The sequence below is a fragment of the Typopeltis vanoorti genome, chromosome 8 (genome assembly GCF_054136105.1).
Source record: "Typopeltis vanoorti isolate ZY-2024b chromosome 8, IOZ_Tvanoo_1.0, whole genome shotgun sequence".
In the NCBI taxonomy this organism is placed as follows: domain Eukaryota; kingdom Metazoa; phylum Arthropoda; class Arachnida; order Uropygi; family Thelyphonidae; genus Typopeltis; species Typopeltis vanoorti.
Window position 1 is genome coordinate 66,042,403 of NC_143556.1, and position 17,921 is coordinate 66,060,323.

The 17,921-nt window shown below is 36.9% G+C and overlaps 1 protein-coding gene across 1 annotated transcript in view; it reads left to right on the forward strand.

Annotated features, from left to right (window-relative positions):
- Positions 1 to 17,921, forward strand: part of LOC150104065 (uncharacterized) — a 387,411-nt gene that overhangs the window by 288,387 nt on the left and 81,103 nt on the right. The window contains 2 exon segments of the mRNA XM_090396391.1: positions 8,217 to 8,291; positions 17,010 to 17,181. Of these exon segments, the coding sequence (XP_090252517.1) occupies positions 8,217 to 8,291; positions 17,010 to 17,181 (247 nt within the window).

The following is a 17,921-nucleotide window of genomic DNA, read 5'->3' on the forward strand; positions in this document are numbered from 1 at the left end:
GTGACATTTTTATTTTTTATACTAATGCCAGGAGTATCTGGAATAAAGGAGACGAATTGGTGGCGCTGATAGCATCAGCTGGCCCAAAGATTATTGGGATCTCTGATATGTGGTTGACAGAAGTTGATATACTAACAGGAATAGAAGTAGCATGGTACAGCATTTTTCAACAGGATAGGAAGGGAAAAAAATGCAGTGGTGGAGTACTGCTTATGATAAGTGATGATTTATGTCCTCTCAAAGTGGTGGGTTTGGAGGGCAGTGGCACTAATGATTTTGAAAGCAGATCAAGTACTGCAGCCAAGAGCCATGCATGTCATCTTTGACTGATGCATCCATTTCTTCACTTTCTTTGGTTACTTTTCAACCAATGATTGCTTCTTTGGGGTTCGCAAGAGTTCAATAGTGTCTGGGAATTTTGAAATCAACATTTCAGTAACACTGATTCTAGTTGAGTTGATTTAATATATTGTCTACTGACTTATTCTGCTTTCATAGCAACTGATTTTTTTTTTACTGTTGCAACAACCCTTTGTTTTAATTTTTTTTAATACTTTGATCGATTTTGTTTCAAAATGGTACCACTTAAAGACTGCTCGGGTAGACATGAGCAGTACAGGATATTTTGTGGGGTGTTGCTGCAAGCCAGAGTTTAGGCAGTTGTGCATGGTAAGTGCAAGAAGAATGATTGTTATTGGAGATTTTAACTACAGCAATAAACTGGGGAGAGGAAACTGCATGTAGTAATAAGGAAATGCAATTTCTAGAATTCTTGAGGGACAAATGTCTTAGGCAACATGTAGTAGAAGGAACATGAGGTTCAAGAGTTTTGGATTTGGTCTTAGCAGCAGAAGAACTGATTATAACTGATATGGCATCTCTGCCCCCAGTTGGAGAGAGTGACCATATGGTGATAAGTGATAACTGCAAGTCTATTCATCTTTCAAGATGAATAGACATCCAGGAGTATCAAAGAAAAAGGAATGTATGTGGTATGTGGAATTATAAGGCAGGTGATTATAATAGTCTTAGATAACAAATTGAAGCGGTTCCATTGAGCGAGGAAATGGAAGAGTGAGGTATCATTAGTGATTGGTAACTTGTGAATTAATATTTATTAGGAGCAATAGCAAGTAGTATACTGCAAGTGCATAAGCGAACACAATTTGGTGTAAAGGTGGCTGGCAAACAATATCAAACAGGAAGTGCAGGTAAAAAAGAAGTTATGGAAGAGATATAAGGAGAGAGGTGGTGTGTAAATTTTAATACTAGAGGGATAGGGAAGGTTTGCAGTTTAGAAGGCAAGAGGAGAGTGTGTTTTAAATACTGAGTACTAAGGAGGTCAATAAAGCATTGGGACTAGATGAAATTTTGCCATGGGGTTTTGAGAGAATGTGCTAAAGAACTGTCGGCTCCATTCACCTGGCTTTTCAATGAAAGTCTGGCTAAGGGAATGGTACCCAAGCTGTGGAAGAAGGGTAAGATAATGCCATTGCATGAGAGTGGTAGCAGGCTGAAAGTGTCATACTATAAATCAGTTTGTGTTTCATCAGCAGTTGTTAAGATCTTGGAGAAATTAGTGAGGGATCATATATAGCATTAGGCAGATGAGGGTAATGTTATCAGTGAGAGTCAACATGGATTTATTAAGGGGCATTGTTGTTGTTTTCATTATATCTGATTGCCTTTTATAATAAAATGACAAGAGCAGTTGATGAGGGGGGGGGACATATTCTGCCATTTTTTTCGATTTTACAAAGGAATTTGACAGGGTACACATGATAAGCTGATATTTAAGTTGCACCACATAGGATTAGATGTCAGGTTGGTTAACTGGATTCAGGATTGGTTGTTTAATAGGTATCAAACAGTTGTATGTGGAAGAGCAATATCAAGGTGGCAGAAGATTACTTATATTGTTTAACCATTATATCAGTGATGTTGTCAATGGATTGCAGGGGAATATATAGTTGTTTTCAGATGCTGTCAAGTTGGGAATGGTTATTATTAATAGTACAGATGTGGTGGCCCTCCAAGAGTATTTGAATAAACTGGGCCGATGGGCACTTAAATGGAGGTGTTAGTTTAATGCAGTTAAAGGTAAAGTCTTGAAGTTTGGGATACATCAATGGGAAGCTGCATACTCTGTTGGAACTGAACTGGAGGAAGTAGGAGAGGCAAGAGATCTTGAGGTGATTAATAGAAATCCAAAATTCAGGGAACATATTGCAAAGCTGGTGAAGGTAACCCAGAGGATTGCTGCAATGCTGAAAAGATCAAGTATAAAGCCCTGATCAGACCATATTTGGACTATTGTTCTCAAATTTAGTTCCCAGGATTTGAAGGGGATAAATTAACCATGGAAAGAGTGCAGAGGTAGATAACATAGATGATATCAGGACTGTACAATATTAGTTATGAAGAAATGCTGAGGTAATGTGGACTGCAGAGATTGGTAGATAGAAGCAGAGGTGATATGATTGAGATTTTTAAAGTGCTGAAAGATAGTTACAGGGTAGACACTGGGGAATTCTTTTGTTGGTGGAACAGGGGGGAAGGAGCAACGACAAGAGGCATCCCTGGACGTCACAAAAGGAAGCTGTGAGCAAGAGTGTCTGGAATGGTTTCTGTGCATGGAGGGTTACTGAACCATGGAATGTATTGCCTGATAGAGTGGTGAGAGCATGATTGATCAATAAGTTCAAGGATGGCATGATAGACTTTGTGTTTACTAGGATGGGCTTTCCATAATGAGTCTTGTGACTCCATGGAGGCCTGAATCATATTATTAATAATAAAATATTAGCATGAATAAGAAAGTGGATTACTGATAGATATCAAAACGTGGTATATGAGGATGTGAGTTTGCAAGATTTAAGGTAACTAGTGGTATACCACAAGGGTCAGTCCTTGGTGCATTGTTATTCAACCTATTTATTAATGACATCGGGAAGATTTTAACAGGTGAGATGCAAAGGTATGTAGGGTAATCAGGAGTACTGCTGATATGCAGTACTTGCAGAATGATTTGAATAGGCTGGAATTGTGGGCATGTGAAAATGGCTCTTGAGTTCAATGTTAATAAATGTAAGGTGATGCACTTTGGTGTGATTAGATATCCATTGTATTATATTGGTGGGATTATGCTAGAAGAAACTAATGAGGCTAGGAATCTGGGAGTTTTAGTAGACAAGTTCAAGGGTCATATAGTAAAGATTATAAATACAAATCAGAGAATAATTAATGCTGAAACAAACCTTGGCACGTAAAGATAAGGAAGTAATTTTGTCTCTTTACAAGGCCTTGATAAGACCTCACTTGGACTGTTGTGTGTAGGTTTGGTCTCCTGGTTTCCATGGTGATTCCGATAAAGTGGAGAGAGTGCATTGGTGTGTGTGTGTGTGTTAAAATGATATCAGGATTGTGGACTACAGATTATGAAGACATTGATATTGAAGTTCAAGGGTCATATAGCAAAGTGTGTACAAATCTTTTTTGTATTTACAATCAAATTGCAGCCACTAGCAAACATTAGAAAGTAGGGTAACATGATTGCGACTTACAAACTTCTGAACAGTTCATACAGGCATCAGGGTGATGTCATCACCTCCTCCAATGACAAATACATTGTTTGATCAGAATGGATTTGCCATTTGAGGTTGCTGAGTGCAAGTAGCATGAATGAATGCAAGAACAAGTACAAGTATAATACTTCTTGGCCAAAACCTGGTGTGAACATCAATTCAAGGAGGCATGTGAAATGCTTATCAACCAACCCAAGCACAACAAAAATGATGGCCTGAAACCCCCAAAAATTGGTATGGGTTACTCACAACCCACATAACTTCTGGAAAAAGAATTATCCACATAGTGAATACCAGAAGAAAAGAAATTTAATTTAATAACAACATAGTAACTCTCAGGCAACTAAAGGAAATTAAAAGTAAACAGGACTTTAATAAACAAATATCTGCTAATGTGGTTTTTATTAAAATAACTGATTTTATTTTATTATTATTATCTTTAATTCTGTTTTATTTTTATTTTGTTTTATTTATTTTCACACAAGAGCAGGCTATGGTCAACAGTTGACCAACCAATTATCCTCAGCTCTCACAGTAGTATTGTACCAATGTAGCTTGTGATCTGTTTGTTGTATGTGTATTCCTGAAGATGACCTTGATATAAAGGTTAAAATGTCAAATTTGTTCTTAAACACTGTAGTGTCTCCATAATTATTCATGATTCATAATGAAGTATAATATGTAACCTTTTGATGAACCTCTGACTCTCTCCAGGGATTCAAGAACTCATTGAGGATGTCTTTATAATATTATTATTATTATTATTATTATTATTATTATTCAGGCCTCCAAGGAGTCAAAAGACTCATCGAGGGAGGTCCTTTCTAAGACATAAAGTCTGTCAAGACTCATCGAGGGGAAGTCCCCCCCTGAGAAACACAAAGTTTATCATACCACTCCTTAAACCCACTGACCGTTCTCGCTCCCACCACTCCATCAGGCAATGCATTCCACGGCTCAACCACCCTCCACACAAAGAAACCACTCCTTACCCTCTTGCTCACAGTTTCCTTTCATAACTTCCAGGGATGGCCTCTTGTCATCACTCCTTCCCGCTGATCAACCAAGCGAAAGAACTCCCCAGTGTCAACCCTGTAACCACCTCTCAACAGTTTAAAAGTCTCAATCATATCACCTCTCCTTCTTCTATCCACCAAACTCTGCAGTCCACATTCTCTAAGCCGATCCTCATAACTATCCTTGTACAGCCCTGAAACCATCTTTGTCATCCGTCTTTGTATCCTTTCCACGGTTAATTTATCCCCTTCAAATCCTGGGGACCAAATCTGAGAACAATAGTCCAAGTGTGGTCTGATCAGAGACTTATACAACGGAATGATAACCCTCTTATCTCTGCAGGTCAGTGTCCTTCTCATAATAGCAGCAATCCTCTGTGTTACCTTCACCACCTTTGCAATATGTCCCCTAAACTTCAGGTTTCTATCAATCATCAACCCCAGATCTCTTGTCTCCCCTACTTCCTCCAGTATAACTCCTCCCATAGAGTATGCAGCATCCCATCGATGTTTCCTAAACCTCAAGACCTTACATTTTGCTGCATTAAACTGACACCCCCATTCATTTGCCCATCTATCTAGCTTATTTAAATCCTCTTGCAGGGCTACCACATCTGCACTATTACTAATAATCCTTCCAAGCTTCGCATCATCCGCAAACAACTGAATATCCCCCTGCAATCCACTGGCTATGTCATTGATATAAAGGTTAAACAATATAGGTCCTAGTACTGAGCCCTGTGGGACCCCACTTGTAACCCTCTGCCTCCTGGAAACTGCTCCACCATACACAACTCTCTGATACCTATCAGACAGCCAATCCTCAATCCAGTTGACCAATCTGACATCCAGACCCATGTGCTGCAACTTAAATATCAGCTTATCATGTGGCACCCTGTCAAATGCCTTCGCCAAGTCTAAGAAAATTGCAGTATATGCCTTTCCCTCATCTAATGCTCTTGTAACTTTATTATAAAAGGCTAGCATATTGCTAAAACAAGAGCGTCCTTTCACAAATCCATGTTGATTCTCACAGATAACATTACCCTCATCTGCCCAATGCTGTACACGGTCCCTCACTACTTTCTCCAAGATCTTAACAACTACTGATGACACACAGACTGGCCTATAATTAGACACTTCCAGTCTGTTACCACCCTTATGCAATGGCACTATCTTACCTTCCTTCCATTCCCTGGGCACCTTTGCCAAAGCCAGACTTTCATTGAAAAGCCACGTTAAAGGTATTGTCAATTCCCTAGCACATTCTCTCAAAACTCGTGGCGAAATACCATCCAGTCCCACAGCTTTACTGACATCCAGAGTACTCAGTATCTGAAACACACTCTCCTCCTGTACCTCCAGACCTCGTACCAGTCCTATCCCTCTAGCATTAAAACTGACTCCTCTAGGATGAAATACACCAATAAAGTGTTCATTGAACAATTCCACTATGTCCTCTGCATCAGTCACTCTATTCCCATTTTTATCCCACAATATCATTCTTCCACAGTCATTTCTCCTCCTACTGGCCACATAGCTAAAAAATTCCCTAGGATTTTCTTTGGATCTTAGGGCCAATCTCCTCTCATATTCCAGTTTCGCTTTCCTTACCACACGAGTCACTCTTCTGGCCTGTGTCTTATATTCCTCATGCATCTCTTCACCTGTCTCCTTATATCTCTTCCATAGCCTCTTTTTCGCATGCAATTCCTGTTTAATATTGTTTGTCATCCACTTTACTCCAAATTGCGCCCTCTTCTTCACTCGTGGTATACAACTTACCATTGCTGATAACAAATATTCTTTCACAATTTCCCACGCACTGGTGATATCCCGGCCTTCCAATTCCTCCCTCCATGAAACTTCCCGAAGTTGACGTCTAAGACTATTATAATCACCTGCCTTATAATTCCACATAAGTTCCCGTCTCTTTGATACTCCTGCATGTCTATTCATTTTCCAAGTCAAAACCATATGGTCACTCTCTCCAACTGGTGGGAGAGACGTCAACTCAGTTATTATCAACTCTTCTGATGCTATAACCAAATCCAAAATTTTTGAACCTCTTGTTCCCTCTGTTACATGTTGCCTAAGACATTTGTCCCTCAAGAATTCTAGAAATTCCATTCCCCTATTGTTACATGCATCTTCCTCTCTCCAATTTATACTACTGAAGTTAAAATCTCCCATAACAATCATTCTTCTTGCACTTGCCAAACTTAGCTGTCTAAACATCTCCTGGTCCCCATCCTCTGTGCTCCTGGGTCTGTAGCAACACCCCACTAAATATCCTGTCTTGCCTACCTCTACCTCACACCATACGCTCTCAAAATCATTTGTCTCACTACCTTCCAAATTTTCCACTCTTAGAGGACATAGGTCATCACTTATCATAAGCAGCACCCCACCACCACGCTTTCCCCCCCTATCCTGGCGAAAAATGCTATACCCAGTGACTTCTATTCCTGTTTTTATATCCAATTCTGTCAACCACGTCTCAGTGATCGCAATAATTTTTGGCCAGGCTGATGCTATCTGCGCCACCAATTCCTCTCCCTTATTCCGGATACTCCTGGCATTAGTATACAGCATATAAATGCCATTGTTTCTATACCCAGCATTATCCCTTCTAGACTCCACTGGGCTCAGTCTTACCTGACATTGTCTCCCTCCTCCCAAGTATCCATTCCCACAAGAGGCCACCCCTGCTATCATCCTCCCTGGGACACACTGACTCGTTCAGAACAGAATATTAAGAATATTATTCTTAATAATATTAAGACATCTTAATAATTATATTAATATTAAAAGTTCCCATGAATAAATTAAGATACATTTTGAAAACACAAAATGCAGAGTAATTACAAACCAATGAATAAGTATCTGCCTTAGATCAAGTTAAACACCAACTAGGATGTTTAACTTGAAAAGGATATCCTCTACCCTTTTCAAGCATTTATAGCATCTCTCTGTTGGTGTGGAGGCACCCAGCATTTTGGACATTCAGGATGGATTGTCACGAAAAATATACTGTACACATAAAAACTATATGCTATGTGTAATCCAAAAGTTGATCAGCTCATCATCACTTCAAATGGAAAAAAGTAGTCTTTATACAAGTCAAGTTTTAAATCACAAGAGATTGTATTTGTGATTAACTTAACATTTATATTATCTGAAATCCTACCAACTGCAATTTCTTAACTAGAACTGCCTTAACATCCCTTTTGCCCATAACACTGGTTTTAAAATATATTTTAGTTTGTTAATTAAATATGGCAGTCCTACTTCCAATATAGTTTTCAGAAACATTCTAAATTATGTATAATTCAAATTCTGTTTCATTGACATCTTTAATTTTCCATTAAACAGCATCATTTTGAACAAGTGTTAAGAAAATTTTAGTGCAAATATGAACATGTAATTAACTGATACTGGTAGAGAAAAATAATCTATTATATTATTGATGCATAATGCTTCTTCCAGCAACAAACGTTTTTAAAAGATTTTTTTTTATATAAAAAGTACGGTATTTTATTAAAATGATGCTCTACCTTTAACAGACTTTAAATATAGTTTTATTTGTGTATTTATTTTTTTGGTCTTTATTTAGATTCAGAATTGCCAGCACTCTTGCCATGTGGTTATCTAGTAGGCAATAATCCCCAAATTCAAATTACATTAAAAGGTAAGCTTTTTTAGTGTGTATTTTTCACTTTTAAGTACATATATCCAGTACAGATATAAAAATATATACTACTACACAGGCTAGAAAAATTATATTACGATGTTAATGTTTTTTCACATCATTGACCAAATTGGAACATGGGATTTGTCAACAAAAGGGGCAGCCTCCCCTACTGAGCTACCAAGGAATTGGATAGGTGACTGGCTGGTTTGCACCATTATTGTTATTCAACTTGTATATTAATAATATTAGGATGAGTTTAACTGGAGATATGCAACTGTTTGCAAATTATGCAGAATTGGGAAGAACAATGAGAAGTCAAGAAGTTGTCGTAGCCTCCTTATGGGAGAACTTAAATAGTTAATATTAATGTTAAAAAAATGGCACATAATTCCCACATACATTGGAATATAATTAAGATATTTAAAAAATAATTTTCATTTTCTGGGAATTACTGTGACTTAAAAAAATAATTCTTGCATTCTGAGAACAGAAAACAGCTGAGATTTAGAAACCCATCCTTTTTGTGATGTCTTTGACAATTCCCCTTTTTTTTCTTCCATTGTGTTCCTCCTGTACATAAATGATCTTCTCTCAATGAACTTCAAATCATATTTGAAGTTCAGTGAGAGATACTCTGATTCACCCAGCTCAAATTGCAACCTCTGATTCACTAAGAAACCTCTCACTCACTCTTATGTTTTGTTTGCTGCCATCACCACTACTCTTGTTCCTGTTAGCAAAATAAATAAAAAAATGAAATAATTAAAATACTGTTTATTAATAAAAAAAATTATAAAAATAAGTACCTCTCTCTTTAAAAGCATATTTCTGGATCTTTCTTCGAAAAATAAGCATGCAACAAAGTTTCTACTTAGGAATTTTCATTTGGTTTTAATTTTTATATTTACAAAGACATATTTGGGTAGAAAAGATGATTTTATAGTCTTTATTTTTTTCATTTTAAATTGCTTATTAAATTTACAAATTCCAACTTCTCAAATTCATTGCAATTTCCTCATTATCAAGCTTTTGTAACATTTTTATTTTATGTTTAGGCAACATTTTGGGGTTCAACATGACTTCACACAAATGTATACACTCTACACATTACTTCACTCAACTTCAAAAATCCTCGGTAATTGTTGCCTCAATTACCGAGGATTTTGATTCTGCATGAGGCATGGCACATTATAAACGATAAAAAGTTTGGATTAATATGAATTCTGATTACCAAAGTTGCACTACACTTAGGTTTAGAAAATATGCTGCTGTAGCATGTTGCTTGTTTGTTTGGGAGTTTTAGGGATAAGAAAGGATAATAAATTAAAAATGCTAAGAAAAATTATATTCTCAGTGTAATCCTTTATCCCAATGATAAAGGATTACAACTGAACTACTTATATATAGAGGCTAATGACTTCACATCAGTTACCTTAGTATTTCATAATGCAAAGCACACACACTCTTTTGTATGTGTATAATGCTATGCATTATGGGAAGGGCTATTACCTAGACTGGTTTTGACTTTTGTTGACATCCAATTAGTGGGAGCCACACCCCGAGGAGATACCAAGGTTGAAGTAATGCAGAAGTCATATTTCCTATATACAAGCACTCAATACATCTTTTCACTACTTTACAAAAACATGATACACCTTTTTACTAATTGCAGAAGTCATATATTTCACATATACATTACCTCAACCTTGGTAGCTCTTCAGGGTCTGGCTCGCACTGATAAGACCTCGATAAAGGTTGAAACCAGTCTGGGTAGTGGCCCTTCCCATAATGCATAGCATTATACACATCCGAATGGGCATGTGCCCCTTTCATATGTGTACAGGGCATTTGTATTAGAGGATACTAAAGCAATTGATGCAAAGTCATTAGCCTCTATATACAATTAGTCTAAAGTAGGACAGTCATGAAGATATTTCACATGCAAACTTTGTTTGCTTACACTTGGATATACAAGGGTAGTCGGAAAAGTTCTCGGCTTTTTGGTGAATGGAGAAAGCTCTCATCACTCCTATCTCACACTTGGATAAAGGATTAAACTAAACTTATTATAGTCTAACCAAGTGAAAAATAAACTCTCAACATCTTTCTCTGAATCCTGAGTAATTTAATAATAAGGTTGCACACCCTTTGGCAACTCCTATAGGTTTGGATGACCTCTCATTGCTTCTGCCTTTGTATCTCCACTACTGGGCATGGCTCCCACTGACGAGACCTCAATAAAAGTCAAAACCAGTATGGGTAGTGGCCCTTGCCTTAATGCATAGCATTACACATATCCGCAAGGAGATGTGCTTTGCATTATGGGAGATAGTGAGATAGGAGTGATGAGAACTTTCTCCACCTTTGCAACGAGTTGCCTGGTGTTGCACTACCTTATCCCAGTCCTGAAGATACTTTCAGGTGCAAACTTTGTTTGCTCACACTTGGATAAAGGATTAAACTAAACTTATTATACTTTTATTATGTTGAATTTTTTCTTGACAATTATTCATAAGACTATTACACTTTTTTTATATATAATCTTTGTCAAGTAGCTTTATTTTATCCTCCTACATGTTTCGCCAATTTTTTCTATTGGCATCCTCAGGGAATACAAACTAGTAAGCTAAAATGAAGGTTACAGACTAGGTTATAACTGATGGTTCTATTTGGTACAGATATGTAGATGACATCTTTATCATTTGGGATCATACGAAAGAAGAACTAATGAATTACCTCAACCAAATCAATAGTTTCCACAATACCATCAAATTCACATTAGAAATGGAAAAAGATAAAAAACTGCTATTCCTTGACATTTTAATAAAGAAACAAACCAATAATAGTATCAACCTATCTGTATACAGAAAACCTACAAATACTGGACGTTACCTCCATTTCAACTCAGCTCATCACATAGCTCAGAAACTTAGCATTATCCATAGTCTCAAGAAAAGAGCTATACAGTATACGACAGATAAGGATGACCTACTAACGGAATTAACCACAATATCCAGAGAACTTTCTTTAAATGGTTACCCAAAAAGACTCTACAACAAGATTCTCTTTACTGATATACCACATCGACAACGTGATGACGTCCAATACATCAGTACAATTACGATTCCTTTTGTCAGCAATCTTTCCAAAAAATTAGCTAACCTTTTAAAACCACATAAGATCAGCGTGGCATTCAAACCAATCAACACTATTCGGAAATTTTTAAGATCACCAAAAGATCCTCACCCATTCTACAAGTACTCTGGAGTATATAATATACCTTGCTCATGTGGTATTAGTTACATAGGTCAGACTTCTAGAAGCTTTGAAACGAGAAAGAAAGAACACATAGGATATGTCAGAAATAACAGACAAGACATTTCAGGCCTTTCATGCCACTGTGCCTCTACTAACCATCACATTGAGTGGGATAAGAGCCTTATGCCATACATAGAAGATAACTACCATTCAAGAACCTTTAAAAAAGCAGCTACAGTCGCCCATAAAACTGAAAACCTAAACAAGAATCAAGGTCTAATTTTACCAGAAATTTGGAAAACTTTTATCAGATCATTAAACATCAAAGAAATGAACTTTCATAACAATTACGTCATGAACCATAACGAATAAATCACGTTAACGAGATACGCACATTGTCACGCACAATACCAATTTTTTGTATGAATTAGAACTATCAGTTATAACCTAGTCTGTAACCTTCATTTTAGCTTACTAGTTTGTATTCCCTGAGGATGCCAATAGAAAAAATTGGCGAAACATTCTACATGTAGGAGGATAAAATAAAGCTACTTGACAAAGATTATATATAAAAAAAGTGTAATAGTCTTATTATACTTTTGCTTCAGACAGCTGTATAAAACAAACTACTTGATAGAATTTGCAATTTCACATAGATGCTTATGACAGATGTACCAACTTAGAAAAAAAAAAAAAAAACTCTTGTGGATGGTGTTGCCATCTATGGTTGAGGCCGAGAACGTTTCAGCCCACCCTCGTAGAATTAAACCAACAACATAATTTCTTGGCATTTTTAATTTATCATCTAACCAAGTGGAAAAACCTTCGACAAGAAAGGTTAAGTTGAGTAGTCTTTGTTATTTGTGCAATCCTCATGTGTAATCATTTTAAGAGATGGCAGTATGCTTTTGTGTGTTGATTCGCAGATCAAATGTACACAGAGAACCATCATATAAATATATGATGGTTCTATGTGCTCTCCAGATTTCAACCAGCATGTCTGTTTATGGAAATTGTCAGATGCATTCATTTGATTATATGAGTCAACTTTGGAAGGTTTTAGACAGTAAAGAGTGTTAATTTTGGAGAGTTGACAGATGTATGAGTGTATTTGAGTATTACTAAAACAGAGTAATGAGGTTCATTACTGCATTGTTGAAGCAGCAGAGTAAGAAAGAATGGGAAGTATGTAGTGGCCAAGAAAGTGAATTTGTAGCATTGAGTGAGTTGATATACCCAAAGAAAATTAGTATAAGTGAAACTTGGTTGAATGAGGATGAAATACTGTGAAGACTAGAAATGTCAGGATACAGAATTTTCTGAGGGGATAGTAAGATGAAGAGAGGAGGGTGAATTATGGTATGGAGATCAGTGTTTAGGGGGAGTTATTGTAGAAGAGCATAAAGCTTGAGATAAGTAATTGTTTGAGTACCAGAATTACTTATCCCTTGTCTTCTCATATTAATTGAAAAAAACCTCTCATGGCACAAGTATCTCTTAAAAAGCAATTAATAATCCTTTAAGGGTAAGAAACAACCAAGTTTGTGGCAGGAGGAAGGTAGATGCAGCATATTGTTGTTAAGAGTTCTGACTGAGAGTTGAATGGCAACTGCCTCTACATTTGTATTAAGTGGAATTTGCTGGAAGAGGGGGGGGGGGTGTTTGCCCACTAAGATGGTAACTCCTGTGTCAGCAGACCCATCCCCTGTCCTGTTCTTACATATGATAGTTAAGTTTTGTAATGCCTAATTGTCGCTGGGTTTCAGGTATGTTTCTTGCAGGCAGAAACATATTGGTTTATACAAGATCTTATATCATTGATGTTTTGAAGGAATCCACGACAGTTCCTTTGTAGAAATGTTTTCATGATTTCTTTTTGGTGATTTGTTTTCATTAGCCTTTGATTTTTTTATTTTTTATTTTTTGAAGAATTATCGGTAGCCAGTGTCCATCATCTTCTTCATCAGGAATAATATCCAAGACATCATCAAATTGGACTTCCTCTAGGGCGCTAGGTATACTAGTTGTTTGATCTTTTGGGAAATGGATGTGCCTATTCCATCTATTATCAGGCATGTCTTTAATCCTCTGTGACACATGTTCCATTAATTTTTTTAATAGATGAATTTTCATGTAGTGGGACTATTTTTGGTATGTCCTCATTTCTGAGGACATACCAAAGAGTCTCATGTGGAGGTAGGGGTTTTTTGTCCTCCAGAACAGGCAAACTAGCCCTGTGAACAGACACGGATTACACTCAGAATACTTAAGACCGAGCCATAGACCTGATTCGTCAGCTATGCTGGTTCCAACCCTGACCCCGGATAAAATGGGGGGGGGGGGAGAATTGAAATGGTGCCGTAATTTTCCCAAAAAAGAAAAATCATTATGGACTCATTGAGTCCTTGATGATTTTTCTTTTTCATTTGCTCTAAGGAGACAGTGAGCAAGTCATAACATTCAAGGATATTATAATGAGAAAGCAGGATTGACACACAGGTCAGGAGTCTCTGTTAACATTTTCTTCTCAGTTACCTTCTCAGTGTAAGAGGGTTTATCAGATGTTATTGCTGCTTTTTTTGTATTGCCTCTTTGCCTCTCGATAAATGATGCACTGTTCAGTTTTTATGTTTTGGATCTTCTTGACATCCTTCCACCTTTGACATGCTTGGAAGTATGCTGGGTTATCTCCCTCACAGTTAGGGCATTTCAGTGTTTTACTTTTACAGTCCTTGTTCTCATGATCTTTACTATTGCACTGGGCACAGATGCAGAGCCACAACAGGAAGTTTGAGGATGATTATACTTCTGACATTTAAAGTAGCACAAAAGGTTCAGAATGTAGATCCTTACAGGACAGCTGAGATAAAATGCTTTGACAGATGTTAGTGGTTTTGTCATGTTGAAGGTAAGAATTATGTTCCTGGTGGTGGTGGTGGTGGTGGGGGGAAGTAAGTGCCCATCTCTACATGAGGGGCCAAAGAGTGACCGCCATTAGAATGGCGGTCATTCTTTGGTCCCTCATTTCAGAGCAGATCTTCTCAATTCGGAACATAGAGGTGTTCCTACTCCGTTATTACACATCTAGAAAAACTTAGAGTTTTTTGGAGGTAACCATAATTGGTATCCTCCTGAAAATGTTGCACAAAGTAATTTTTCTGATTATATCACTGCTGCTTCAATAAAAATATCTCCTGAATGGAATTTATTCAGATTTTGGAGATCCTGCCAACCCTTTCAAACCATTCTGGATGAAGAATGTTGACATTTTTCCAATTAGACATTCACCTGTTGAGTGTAATATTAAGAACAGTGTAAGATTAAGAAAAGTAAGAAACAGTTATTTCTTACTTTTCTTACTTTTTCAGTGCCAGTGCTCTCCACCTACCACAGAGACATATATATGAATACCCAGGTAGCCAAATCTTGAGGAGGACGCTTATTGCAACACCATTGATCCCTTGCAGGCAAGCCCACAGCTGATTGATCATGAGCTTGTCTGCAAGTGTCAGTGGTGCCATCAGTATTGTCACCTTGCCAAAGCAGAGGCCAAAATAGTCCAAGACTGCTAAGATCCTACTTTTTTGTTTGGATGTCCATGGGTCTCACTACATGGCAAAGATGGCAAAGATGTTAGATCCCAGTAATGGTGGTCTGGAAGATAGGATACTAAAAAAAAAATGACTCTGGAGAATAGAGTGAAGAAAATGGGGGGGGGGGAAAGCATAATACACAAAGGGCCAATATCACTGGGAGGTCTCTTGCTACCACAAACAGGTGCCTCACATGGAGGAGAAGAATGATGTGTGGAGATCAACTTTATCTTTAGGTGATGTTGTCATACTACCATTTAAGTGAGAATAAGCAGAAGCACATAAAGACAAAAGTTGCACTCAACAACTTTTGCATGGAGGAGTCAAAGTCTGTTAATGATGGTTTTGCAAGAGTTGCAGGCTGCTAGAGTTTGCCTTTTGTTTGCTTTCCTTGGACTGTCCTAGTACACCATTTAGAAAACCATGGCTTTGAATACAAGGTGGGAATTTTTTTGAACAGAATGGGGGGTAGGATAAAGGTTTTTATTCTAACATGGATAATTTCTGTAACAAGATCAACATAACTATTTGGATCTAGCATATAGAAATGGTAGTCTGATCATGGAAATGAGGAGTAAAAGTTTTAGAGATCCTCTCACTTACCATTATTGTAGTACCAAAGTACACAAGGTTATCAGTGGCTGATGATAGGACTTTCTACTAGAGATGAAACTTAGATAAGATCATGGTTTGAATTCCCAAGAGGAGTAGTCACCTGAATATACCTGGAACAAGACTAGCTAAATTAAGATCCAAATAAATCCAGAGTGTTGGCTAAGTGGAGGTGATTGTCAGGAATTCTGGTCAGGAGATGAACAATTTGCTTTAGATCATTGCTTACAGCAAATCCTTCAGCTTTTCTTCCTGCTTGGTCAGCGGAATTTGAAAAGGAGAACCAATTAGAGTTGTGGACATTAGTTATCAAGGAATATGACCTGGGTTCGATTCCTGTTAGTGATGTGGGGAACCTTTATCTGGTCTCCTTTGATGAAAGGTGAGTTAGCCAGTCTCATATGGAGGTAGGAGGTTTTTTCACCTGGAAACTTGGTTTTTGTCCCCCAGAACAGGCAAACCAGCCCTGTGAACAGACACAGATTACAGTCAGAATACTTAAGAAGACCGAGCCATAGACCTGATTCATCAGTTATGCCAGTCCTGACCCCAGATAAAATTGGGGGGGGGGGATTGAGATGGTGCCGTACTTTGCCATAAAAGGGGCCTCACAGCTGTTGTATCATCATTTGAAATAATAATAACCAAGGAATATGATTTCACCATTGGAGAATTTGGATTGCAGGAAATTAAGCTTCAAGGATGATAACAAATCAAAGATATTAGAATGATTTTCAGATTGGTAGGGACAGCAAATGAACAATACATAATGAGGCAAGGAAATCTTATGTCCCAGAAGGTCAAAAAGTAAGGATTCAAAATTAGGCATCCTTCTGGCAAAGAATATCAGATAGTCCAATGACCTCAAACTATACCTGGAAGATCCCTTCCTTGGAAGGGATCTTCCAGGTATAGTTTGAACAGCTAAGATTGGCTGTGGGTCTTGTGGCAAGAGATTTGCAGTTTGGTCATAAATATAAGGTTAGTTTTGGATGTTTGCAGGTAATGTTTATATAATAAATGTGGAAGAAAATATTTTTGTAAGGTATTTTAAATTTTGGGATTTTTTTAATGGAGGCTTTTTTATTTATTTTAACAACAGTAATATTGTGTTTATTTAGGTTTACTGTCATGCTAGTATTTCAGAGGTGAAGAGAAAGAAAGAAAATGAGGGAAAAAAAATATATATATAGAGAGAGAGAAATGTGTCATGAAATATAAGATTGATTTTTTTTCTTCTTTTCTTTTCAAGGTGCCAAACAGAATTCAGTTGATGCTGTAACATTTGACACTTTAATTCCTAAATCCATAGTGCAGAGGTATATCTCTCTTCTTACTGAACACAGACGTATTATTCTTTGTGGACCTAGTGGAACTGGGAAGACCCATTTAGCACATAAATTAGCCGAATTTCTAGTTCTTAGGTAAGAATCTTTTCCAGTATCTTAAAAATATATACAGTGGTATCTCGCTAATCCGAACCTCTTTAGTATGAACTCCTCCAGTAATCCGAACTGCGGTTTGAAAGAAAAAAAGTTTTATTATTACGTATTATTATTTTGTGTACTATTATTTTTATTTAATAATTATTATTTTAACTATTATTATTTTATTATTATTACAGTACAGTATTTTTTTTCGTACTGTCAATTGCACGGTTATACTGGAAGCCTATTTTGATGTATTGTGTGTTCATGTTTGCTTTTTTATACTGTACAATACGTACTGTATTTTCGGCATGAATCACAAATATACACAAAAAGAGGAAATTCAAAACATGCATAATTGGTTAAAAATATAAATCCAGATGATGAAATTTCACAAACAGATGTTATGGAATGGATTACAAGTAGAACCAAAAGTGAAATCGAAATCAAATCAGATGCTGAAATTATAAATATGATGTATTTATGATGTATTATGTAGAATCATCGTCATCATTGTCTTCTAATTCATTAGAAGACAATGATGACGATGAAGAACTCGAAGAAAAAAAAGTAAAACATGAAGAGGCAGCTGACAGTTTTAATGTGTATAGAATGTGCTAAACAAAATGATATGCTATTCCACAAAATTTTGTTGCTAATGCAGCTCCGAGAAGAAGCATTCGAAAAAAAGTTTAGCTTTGAAGAAACAAAAGAAAATCAGTGACAAAGAAATAAAA